This window comes from Dendrobates tinctorius, unplaced genomic scaffold, assembly GCF_039654945.1.
Source record: "Dendrobates tinctorius isolate UK_male_01 unplaced genomic scaffold, ASM3965494v1 ptg000143l, whole genome shotgun sequence".
Taxonomy (NCBI): Eukaryota; Metazoa; Chordata; class Amphibia; order Anura; family Dendrobatidae; genus Dendrobates; species Dendrobates tinctorius.
The window spans coordinates 33,509,974-33,522,272 of record NW_027361810.1 but is presented as its reverse complement, the minus strand read 5'-3'; the positions used below and the strand labels follow the sequence as shown (position 1 = coordinate 33,522,272).

The following is a 12,299-nucleotide window of genomic DNA, read 5'->3' as shown; positions in this document are numbered from 1 at the left end:
AATCAGAGGAAAAGAATAATAGAAACCCGTCACCACTTCTGTATTTATCACCCACTCCTGAACTTAGGCTGGTTTCACACTAGCGTATTTTACATGCAGCGCACGGCGCTGCTAAGCCCCGCCCCCTGCCCGCCCCTTCCGGTCATCTCCTCCTACTATCGCACACGGCTCCATGCGATCTGCGCACCCTATCTTTAGCATAGGGTGCGCAGACCGTGCGCTAGTAGGATTTTTGCGTGCGCTGCGCACTTTTGAAGGTGCGCCGGTGTGCACCGAACGCACCATGTTGCATTTTGGTGTGCTCGGCGCACCTTCAAAAGTGCGCCGCGCACGCAAAAAATCCTACTAGCGCACGGTCTGCGCACCCTATGCTAAAGATAGGGTGCGCAGATCGCATGCAGCCGTGTGCGATAGTAGATGACCAGAGGGGGGGGCAGGGCTTAGCGGCACCGTGCGCTGCATGTGAAATATGCTAGTGTGAAAATAGCCATAATAATGCAAATCGAATTTTTGGCAGATTTTCTCATCTCTACCGTCCACGTGCGCCTCCTTTATAACATGGTACAGAAAACCTAAGCTCAGAAGTTACCCCATCTAGGCAGGCTCAAGCTTCTCGCGAATAGATGCAATAAATAGTCCAAGCCCTGTAAGAGCTGACACCAGAGCTCGGCTTGTTTGCGATGGGCAACAAGGCCTGTTGTTGTTGTTGTTTTTTTTTATCATTAACAGACTAAATGTTGGAAAAGTGCAGTTTTATTTCTTGGTGACTCAACTTTTGAATTGTATTAGTTCTAATTTGACAATTTCTAGATCACTTTTTTTCAATGGCCACAACTAGAGGTGGTGTCATTCGAGTTGCAGGATCCCGGAAGACTATTAACCATTTCAGTATTTCACTACCTCTGAGAACTAGCGATGAGAGCACGTGCTCGGATAAGGTGTTATCTGACCATGCTCTGGTGCCGAGTGACTTCGGCATGCTCAAAAAATATGTTCCAGTACCTGCAGCTGCATGTCTCGCCAGGGCCGCCATCAGGGCATTACTGCCCTGACTGGCCTATGGGGCCCCGTGGGCAGAAGGGGCCCGCATCAGGCCCAGACTCCTCTGCTCACCGGGTCCTCTCACGGCTGTTCAACAGCTGCAACATACGCATGGATTGCCCGTTTGTTAAGTAAGAACAGCACGTGTTGTGGTGTCGAACAGCCGTGGACACTGGAACGTATTATTCGAGCACGCCGAGACATTATTAGCAGCCGAGCATGCCCAGATAACACCTTATCCAAGTACGTTCGCTCATCTCTACAGAGCCCCACCTCTTCTATTGATTAGCCAGCCTGGCGCAACTTAATGTCCCGTCACAACGATGAGGCCGGCTAATGTAAAGAGTTGCGGCTGTCACCTGCTAGGACGGTGGTTCCTACAATCTGTGGCCAATGGACCAGGTCCTACAAATCGCACCAACTCTAGACAAAACCTATAAAATCATACAATCATTTAATTTACAGCCCAAAAAAACATTGATTCCGCCATGTTGTGTTTTCTACACAAAATACACCAATCGCAGAAACCTAACCCTATGTAGTAGCGTGAGCATGATTAGAAACCATGTAAGGATTTCACATGTAATGTATCTATATTTTGTAAGGTAATTTACCCGATCTCCGGGCTAGTCCCCGGTTCGGGTATGGATGGCATGCACTTGATTTTACAAGTATATAACTGTATGTACATATTGTAAGTAGCACATTTTAGTGAATGTAAAATGCTATAAATAGCCCAAAAATTGAAAAAAAATAAAGAAGTTAGGATTTCTATATTGCTTGCCGTATAAAGTTTTGGAAACATTTTACAATGTGTAAATATGGAAATGTATAATTCACTGTAAATTATTTGCAAAATGCTTTAGTATTTAGAGAAGAAAAATATATGCATCGTTATGATAATAAAATAGTAGTTTCTAAAATAAAGTTTTGATTCATTATTGTGTGTGTGCAATTTGTGCTAACGTCTCATCTTCATGTCGTGCTCATTTTGGAACAATAAATTGACCATTTTTAGCCAGAATGTAATGATACCTTGTAAATCTAATGGTAGCCACTAGAGGGCGCACTATTAAAACGTCTTTGATGTGAGATCATATGGGAATCAGTAACTTTATAACATTGAGCATGAAAAGGAGTTCTTCCAGATTTTCGACTGTCCACCCAAGCAAAAAAAATTCCAAATCCATTAAAAATCCTCGAAACACCATTAGTGACATCAGTCAATCCAGAGAAATCCACTTGTAAGGTAATGATTGGTTGGTTCAGAGGTGTATGAATATGGTCAGGTGAACAGGGAACCTTAAAAAAAGGGGATAAGCAAGCTCTTCTTCCAGGTTACATGTAGTAGATGTCCGTACCAGTAAGACAAGGGTTGTGTGATATCAACCTTTAAAAGTGACATCCCCAACGATACAGTAATTGGCGCTCGATTACACCTTTAAAGCGTCATTTCCAAGTGGACAAGTTTAGCCCCTTTTACAAGACATGTGATAACATAGCAGATTGCAATGGAAACCCAAACAGATCCTAAGAACAGTGCTGCAATTGGATGGGGGCAGTGTCCCATTCTTGCATTTCAGTATTTGCTTCATGTGGAGCCCAGATGACGGAAGAATAACTCATTAAATAAGTAATACTAGTACAAAGTTACAGGGGTACTACATATCCCCACCTCCCTTAGATGGACTACTCTTCTCTTAAGGCCGGGGTTCACACTTGCACGAGTCTCAATACCTGGGGCACTGCCGCCAGCACTCAGACCAGAGTGCGGCTCCATGTATTTCCATGCAGCTGAGCGCTCCTGTCCCGAGTGCCGGCGGCAGTGCCGGGTATTGAGACGCGAGACTCGTGCAAGTTTCTTGCAAGTGTGACCCCGGCCTTAGGCAAATAAGGATTGGAAAGAATACTGTGTGGTGGATTTAGTCTGCGTATACTCCGGCAGCACAACAAAATTTAAAGGGAACAGGTCATTAGGCTCATGCTTTTGCCAGACCACATGCTGCACGAGAGCACGAATCAGTCGGACTGCACAATTGCAAAACAGGCAATTTTCACTCTGAACTACTACAGCGTTTCAGAAAAGTGAACCGGTGACCATGGAGAAAGACCGGACTAAATGCAGTCCCCCAGCCAGTCACTGCCTGCATCACTTCAGTTGATTGACAGGTCTCTACTAGCGGTGAGCGGGCATGCTCATCTAATAAGAGTATCTGCCGCGTGCTCAAATAATACGTTAAGAGTCCCCACAACTGCAGGACTCACAGCTGTTCGACAGCCGCCACACGTTGAGGCATTGCCCGCTTATCCCTGCATGTGTTGCGGCTATATCAGGCACGGGGACTCAAACACATTAATCGAGCATGCCGAAGACACTCAGCACATGCTCGGATGACGCCTTATCCGAGAACATTCACTCATCACTAGTCTACCTATATGCGCAGACATGGGAGACCTGTCAATCGGAGCAGGGCAGGGAGGGCCAAATAAGAGACCCCTCCCCCCCAAACAATGGCCCCTATTGATCAAAGCAAGTTTACCAGAACTCTGGCATAAAGTATTTGGCGTGGTGCAAAAATTGTGACTCTCGGCAATCACACGTTAGTTTTGCCAAGCTCTGCCAAAATGAGCGGAGCAGGGGCGTGAGGAAATTTGAAGCCTCGGCACTAAAGGTATGAAATGTAGAAAAGGAATTTGCTTTATTCATGCAATGAAACATATCCAGAGAACGCCACAATTAGAAAACCTCAGCCCCGAATCCTAAATCCCACCACAGCTGTATTTATTTCTTCTGTTTACAACCACCCCAGAAATCCGCACCATCCTGATGAAGGCCCTTATCCAGGTCCAACACGTTAATAATTCTGGAGTTTTCTGGATATATTGGATTGCACGAATAAAAAATGATTCCTTTACCACACTTCATACCTTTTGAGTGCCGAGTCTTTATATATTTACCATTACGGATTGGAAACCAACTCGGAGTGACGTATACCATCACCTACTAGAAATTTTACTCCAGTCACATCTATCTTCTCTGAATTACTGCAGTGATTCCGAGTAGAACATACCGGACAACGATCATGCGCACAGTGCGATTCATGCTGCTTGATCCACGTCAGTGTCAGCGATGGCTTCCCATTAAATGGGGCCAGTCTGCAATACCAGATACGGCTGTCTATGGCCGCCTCAAAACACTGCATTTTCAGTTCCACTACAAATCAGACAACATTGGACCGCACTTGGGCGCCAATGTTATTCTATGGGGCCGTGCACACGTCCAAATTTTTTCCTCTGACACTATGTCTGAAGAGGAAAAAAGAAAAATGGCTGAATGCCCAAGATTGATCAGCTAGTCGGATCAAACTCTGCTGTGCAAGTCAATGAGTGCATTGGGGAAGCAAAAGGGGGGGAGAATGCACTCTGATGACATCCAAGTGCAGTCCAATTTCCGCAGCAGAACAGAACGGAGACTTTTTCTCTCCATCTTCTCCTCGGCCGAGAGACTCCGATCACACACTGATCAAACTCTGGTCAGAGTGTGATTAGCTCCATTCTCTCAGATGAGAGAATCTACAGCCGTATATAGTACAGTTTCTGGGACAAAAGGAAGGGAATAGTTTAAAAAAAATATATAAATATATCATGAAACAATGAATTTTGTCAGTTTATAAAACACAACTTTCTTTAAATTCACTAGCTTTATTTATACAAATGGTGCCAAGAAATAAAATATGTATTTGATTGCACAAGTACAAATGCATGTAAGGTTCTTGCAAAAAAAAACAAAAAAAAAAAAAACAAAAAAACAAAAGTTTGAAGAGAGTAACAAAAAAACAAAAAAAAAAAGTGAAGATTCAGATTATATAGCACAATATGGCAAGAAATGTACAGAAAAGCAGAAAATTGGTTATATCATAAGCCAGGAGTGTGAAGCGCTCCTACTAGTCTGGAAGTCGTAAAAAGTTTTTTTGTTTTTTTTTTTAATGTTAGGCAAGTAAGAGATCAGGTTTTCTTAAAGAACAAGTTCTCAAAACTACAGGTGGCAAGCAGCGCCCCCAACACTCCGGAGATGCAGGCACTCTGTGCTGACGTATGCTGCCAGCCGATATGGCCACCAAGGGTCATCAACCATAATTCGATCGTTTTGAGGAACAAAGTCCACTGGCTTTTTCTTTTCTGTTTGGGTAAAGACACATTCAGAAAAAAACGTAGAAATTCATCACATTGTCATTAATGCATCGGGAGACACTCGGAAGAAAGACAGGAATTTCCCTTCTATGTGATAACTACGTTGGTTGCATATTATTACAAGCAGGCACTTTTTATGCTTCAAATAGAATATTGGCTTTTATATACTCATCGCTAGAAGAAAACCAGATCTTCAAAGGTTGACACTACATTTTTTTTTTGTGTGTGTTTTATTATTATAGTGACCCCCGGCGTCCTAGTATACAAATACAAAATAAGTTAATGCGTTAGGCTTCAGCACTTATATGGAATTGGCTTGACTGGGAAAAACAGAACTACTAAATTATACAACAGATACACTTGGTTCCTTCCTTGTAGAATTCACATGTTGGGCTTTGTGTTGACGTTCTTCATGAAAATTCAGATGGACATGGTGCACTGCACAAACTGCAAGAACAAGAAGAATACAAGAAGCTCGAGATCAGTCAATGGTCGTTTATGGGTGGCCAGACCAAAAGTATGGCAAGGGTGGACTTCACAACTCGGACCACGATGTCCAAACTGGCCGCGGGTCTCCTAACTCAAACTCATTAATTAGGCCGATCAGGATATCACAAGTTTGTGCTCAGATCCTGAAAGATGGATGTGAAATCGGCCTAAGGGCGCAGTCAGGTGGTTACATAAATCAGACAGATCGGACAGCAGCACACGGACGGGCCGACGGCTCTTCTGACCCGAGCGTGACAGCTGCACAGAAATATAGGAAACTGTGAGGCTCGGGATGGGAGAGCTGCCCGCCTATCCGTGCACCAATCTTGGTCCGATGCCTACGGCCGCCCGACTGCGTGACCCAAGGGTGACTAACTAACCCCATTGCTGTCAGGATAAAATTTTAACTTTTTTTAAGCAAAAAAGTTTAACAAAAAGAAATCAATAAAACACATACCCTTTTATAGTAACCTGTCACATAGGTGCCTTCATGTAATATTATATAAAAGTTGGGTTTTTTTTTTTTTTAAATACACAAGAACAACACGGACCAAGAATATCTGCAAATCAGATGCTTTAAACATTTGTGACAGCCAAAAAGGTTTTACATTTTAGGTTTAGTGGCATCACTCAGGGTTTTGGTTTTTTTTTTTAGATTTCAGCACTGCAGTGGTATCACCAATGCATGTGGCCCTGCCCTGCCCTAAATTTATAAAAAACAAAAAAAACAAAAAAAAGCACCTTCTGCTCTTGTGAGTAGAGATGAGCAAATCTGATCTGGTCCCTTGCTTATTCAACAATCTATAGCGCTTACTGAATAAGCTGCAGAGGGAACCTGGTTCCTGGATCGCAGCGGCTGTTCGGCTCCACAGCTGCATTTGTCGCTGCTGTGTGACAGGCACATCACACACGCATGGAGAACTTGTGTGTTGGGCCTGTCACACAGCCGCAACAAATGCAGCTGTGGAGCCAAAAAGCTGATCAGCTGGCGCCATCCAGGTATCCGGGTTCCCTCTGCAGCTTTCGGTAAGCGCTATACTTGTGAGCGCAGCTTCTGACTAACCGTAAGTCACAGCTCAATTATTACAAGCCCTTAATGTAAGTGGATGGCAGTCTGATTCTGGCCTCAAACCTGCATACTGGTACGTCTATTACTAGGGGGCAGGGGAGCTTACTCTAGATGACACCGCTCCGGCAGTGATATAAAAAAAAACAAAAAAAAAAAAAAAAAAAACACACAGACGCTGGAGTGGCGATGCTTTCCCAGCTGAATAATCTCCAACTGCTCCTCTTTTTTTTTTTTTTTTTTTTACATCCATTACTATTTTATGGGGAAAATCCAGTTAAAACCGATTGTACTCGCAAGAAAAATTGACATGTGAATTCCAAACAGCAGGTCAGCTTATGGCTGGATATATAAAAAGAAAAAAAAAAAAAAAAAATCACTTTACTAGAAATGTTAAACGTTGAGTTTTTTTGCACGGCGAAAACATACCACATCAAAAACTCATTGCGTAACCTTAAAAACAAAACCACACGTCTTATCTGGTTTTAGTACAGACTGGTCGCAGGTCTCCAGAGTTCCTGTTCGGTTTCTTCTAATTTGATGGAACTTTTTTTATGGAGTCAAGTCCTTATGTCGCTATATTAAAAGCGAAAGTTTCCAACTAAAAGAAAAATTCTGACATTTATGTATGACGGATTTGGGTCACTATTTCCCATGCAGCAGAGAACTAACATGTCCTACTTGTACGACCTTTGTCCGTGTGTCCCATTACAGAAGGGATCCCATGCCAGGGGAGATGAAAACTCCCCAAACAACCAAGACTTGATCGCTCGCCTCACCGAACCATTTCTTACCAACTTAATATTTTTATAGATCTGAAGCCAAGACGTTCCTCTATGTGAACTGCTGCACTACGAGAACATTGCTGGGTCTGAGTGATGGCGCGTCACGGTTCAGATACTTACATCATCGTACATAAAGTTCACAATCCCTTGCTGCATACTGTCTCTTCGCCGGAAGACCTCTGTGTGAACAAGGACAAAGGGTTATTTTTGCAGGGGTGAGTGTCATGTAACAAACCAGGTGCTGCTACATTATCACCTATGTATAGGACTGTCAAAAAAAAAAAAAAATCTAGGGCCAAAATTTGGTGTCTATTTCAGAACATTTGCATTCAGATCCAAATCACTGGCTTGGTTTTACACCACTGCAGAGATTAAAAAGGTTTTGTGATAACATATTGCTGGGATATTAGAAGGGGTCTGACCTTTGAGACTCCACCGATTGTAAGAAAGGAGGAAATACAGTGCTGACGTAGGGTTGTCTCCCGAAAATAGGAATCCCTGTGCTAGCCGAGCGTCTTGGGCGTGCTCGAAAAATATGTTTAAGTCCCCACAGCTGCATGTCTCGCGGCTGTTAGACACCTGGCAACATATTGCTTAACAGGCAATCCCTGCATGTGTTACGGCCATCAAACAACCGTGAGACATGGAGCCGTGGGGACTCGAATATACTTGGACTCGCTAGTAGATGAGGCCCCGAATTGGATGCCAATACCAAGATCACGCCCCCGTTATTTTACCATTCTGGGAACAAAGCAATCACCTGTTAAAGCTCGGAGCTTGACGCAGCACGCAACATAGTCATCGAAGTATATCCTGCCGTTCCTACTGTAGCGCTTCACTATAGCATTCAGGGTTGGCGGGTTTAGTCTGTATCCTGAAAGAAAGTTGCAGAAACTCTTAAGGTCAGGGCGTCTAGGTTTCATAGGGGAGCTCAGGGTTGCGGGGACTATAGGCAAAGCATAAAGATATGTGGATCTTACTGTAATGAGTGCAAAAGCGGTGACTCTGTGCTAGAGAGGGATACGGGGGACCCCTCGTTTTGACTAACTCTCCTGATGAGGTCATGTCCAGATGAAACGAGTCGAGAGTAATCTATGCACTGGAGCCTCAACCTGAACCAGACGGGCTAAGCACTTACCCACATTAATGGGACCTGTGTGATGGGAACACCCTGTAATATGGTGAGAGCGTTCCAAATTTGTTATACTGACAAGTTTATCAACTCTATCCAGCATCTTGAGGGGAGGCAGTTGTTTATTCGTTAGTACTGGTCTGTACTTTTGGTCTATAAGGGGTTGCAGGCACTGATAGAAGAGGATGAAAGCAACATTATTACCCAAGCGACCCTGTACAGTAGACTTGATGGTTTATGTCTGCATTGTTTATAAGCCATTTTGGCCCATTTAGGGCTTTATTCAGGTTTGGTCTCATACTTATTTTAATATATTAAAAGTTAATTTTTATATCACTCATATACATGTGCACAACCCTTTTGGTTTGAAAGGGATTCAAATTGACTTCTGTCAATTAGGCTGTGGTTTATTCATGTCAGCAGAGCAGCTCTTCCTCGTTTGCGCTGCTCTGTTGACAGAACGTGACTGCTGATGTCACACCCTGTCAACAGGGCAGAGCAGAAGAGAAGCAGCTACTCTGTCAACACAGTCACAAGAAGCCGCAGGAGCAGTAGTCTGCTCTGAGCCAGCAGAGATCGGCACAGGACACAACAGGTATGTAATCAGTAACTACCTACTTGTAAGTTCTTAAGCCCATAAGAGAAAAGTCCTAGATAACCCCTTTAAGTTTTAGCATTGAAGATACTAACTTTTTCAAGCATTTTTGGCACATCAAGGAGCCCTTCTGGCTGTTTCTTATAGAATCTGGTTCACTAACAAACCAATTGGACATCTCGGCACAACATGATTTCCGTTCACACGTCAGCACTGAAGTACGACAAGTATCGCCATGATAGAAATCCGAAAGCTAACACTTGGATTTCACCTGCAGACGTGCAGAGAATATGCAGCTACTCTGTACAGGGCATAGCACCATCTCATTTTAAGATGAAAATGGTGAAGTGGTCAAAAACGACGTTGAGAAGGCAGAACTCTTGAATTCCTATTTTGCATCTGTGTTTTCTAAAAAAGCAAATCAACGGATCTTCACGGTGCCATTGAAGGAATAAAAGAATCCGCACAATCTTTAAACCACAAGATCGTGATTGAACACTTAGCTAATTTAAATGGATTTAAATCTCCTGCTCCAGATGAATTACATCATAGGGTATTGAAAGAGTTAGAGGAAATTGCAGAATGACTAGACAGAATCTTTGAAAAACCCTGGAAAACAGAAGTCCCCAAAGATTGTCCCCATCTTCAAAAAAGGAGAGAAGACAGAGCCAGCAAATTATAGGCCTGTAAGCCTCACTTCTATACCCAGAAATATGCAAGTACTTGGATAAAAAATAGTAATTAACCAGAGCCAGCATAGTTTTGTAGCAAACAAGTCATGCCAGACTAATCTAAATTTCCTTCTATGATGGAATCACTGACTGGGTGGATCAGGGAAATGTGGTACATATAGTATATCTCAACTTTAAAGCATTTGATAAAGTATCTCATACTATCCTTATTGAAAAAATGACCAAGTATGGGATTGACAAGGCTACGGTTAGGTGGATTCATAACTGGCTCAGTGATCGACCTCAAAGATTGGTAATAAATGATTACACATCCAATTGGAAAAGTGTTTCAAGTGGGGTACTACAAGGCTCTGTCCTGGCCCCAGTGTTGGTCAACATTGTTATAAATGATCTAGGTCTAGGGAACTGAAGGTAAACTGATCAAATCTGCAAAAGATGCAAAGCTAGGAGGGATAGCCAACAATAGATAAAACAGAAAGGATTCAGAAGGATCTAGATAAGCAACTACTGTATAAAGTCAAGTATAAGATGAGGTTTTTTTTGTGCCAAGAATGCAAAATAAGGTGCATTGGCTTACACATGAGTATATATGGTAATAGAATGGTATTTAACAGGGAGAAATGCAAGAGTCTACATCTGGGCAAGAAAGATGAAAATTACATATATAGAATGGGAGGAATAGAACTAATCAAGAGCATGTGTGGAAAAAGACTTAGGTATACTAATAGATCACAGTGCACATGAGTCAGTGTGATGCAGCAGCAAAAAAGACAAACAGTTTTAGGATGTATTAAGAGAAGCATTTAGTCTAGATCATGTAAAGTTTCCTCCTCTACGCCTCTCCTTGGTCTGGCCTCATCTGGAATACTGTGTCCAGTTCTGGGAGCCACATTTAAAAAAAAAAAAAAAAAAAGAAGACCTCGAAAAACTGGAGCAAGTTCAAAGAGCTACCAGGATGGTGAGCGGACAGCAAAGTAAGTCCGATGAGGAGCGGATAAAGGATCTGGGAGTGTTTAGCTTGCAAAAAAGAAGACTGAGAGGAGACTTAATAGCTGTCTACAAATATTTGAAGGGCTGTCACATTATAGAAGGATCATCTTTATTCTCATTTGCACTCGGAAACATGAGAAACAATGGGATGAAACTGAAAGGGAGAAGATACAGATTAGATATTGGAATAAACTGACAGTGAGGGTGATCAATGAGTGGAACAGGCTGCCATGAGAGGTGGTGAGTTCTCCTTCAATGGAAGTCTTCAAACAGAGGCTGTCTGAGATGGTTTAGTGAGTCCTGCATTGAGCAGGGGGTTGGACACGATGACCCTGGAGGCAGGGCTGTGGAGTCGGAGTCGTAGCTCATTTTGGTGGAGTCGGAATAAAATGGACCGACTCCTAAAATATATAATAAATTGGGTACAGTAGTTCAATGCAGAATATTTTTTCATAGGAATTTGGGAAGTTATGAAATGTCCTATAAATGACTGTTCTATTCCTGATCTAAGGCTACATTCACACACAGCGTTTTTTGAGGATACGTTTTTCAGTTGCAAAAGCAGCAGATCAGCTTTTTAAAAAACCGCATCACCTGAAAGGTTTTTGAGCTCATAGATAATGTTTTCAATAGCAAAAGCAGATTAGAAATCTGCTCTATATATCCATATCTGTCTATCCATATCATATCTGTACCAAAAAGAATGAAAACCGGATAGCACACAGACTAAGACTCCTTTTTTTTTTTTTAGAACCAGTCAGTTACACCTCATAGCTGCCCAAAAGGACGCCCAGGACAGGTATTGCTCGTCTTCAGTAACATCAACTGATAGTTGGAATAAATAGACTGCATTCACCACATCTTCTTAAGGTGCAGGCTTTATTTTCAAGTGTAGGGGTGTGCAGTATGAGGTTCTGCAGCAGCTGAGGTGTGCAGTATGAGGTTCTGCCCCCCCTAGGTTTGATCCTGGCTACGCCCATAGTGTGAATGTAGCCTGAGGATCTAGGTTTTATCTTAGCCGAGATAAGTCATAGCGTGCGTATATATATATATATATATATATATATATATATATATATATATATATATATATATATATATATATATATATATGTATATATATATATATATATATATACATACACACACACAGTACAGACCAAAAGTTTGGACACCTTCTCAAAGTGTTTTCTTTATTTTCATGACTATGAAAATTGTAGATTCACTCTGAAGGCATCAAAACTATGAATTACCACATGTGGAATTATATAACAAAAAAGTGTGAAACAACTGAAAATATGTCTTATATTCTAGGTTC

The 12,299-nt window shown here is 42.3% G+C and overlaps 1 protein-coding gene across 1 annotated transcript in view; it reads right to left on the bottom strand.

Annotated features, from left to right (window-relative positions):
• Window positions 1-4,723: 4,723 nt before the first annotated feature.
• Window positions 4,724-12,299, bottom strand: part of GCA (grancalcin) — a 28,979-nt gene continuing 21,403 nt past the window's right edge. The window contains exons 6-8 of the mRNA XM_073545741.1: window positions 8,333-8,446; window positions 7,693-7,751; window positions 4,724-5,679 (exon numbers count right to left, since the gene is read on the bottom strand). Of these exons, the coding sequence (XP_073401842.1) occupies window positions 5,653-5,679; window positions 7,693-7,751; window positions 8,333-8,446 (200 nt within the window). The 3' untranslated portion in view covers window positions 4,724-5,652. The remainder of the gene's footprint in view (window positions 5,680-7,692; window positions 7,752-8,332; window positions 8,447-12,299) is intronic.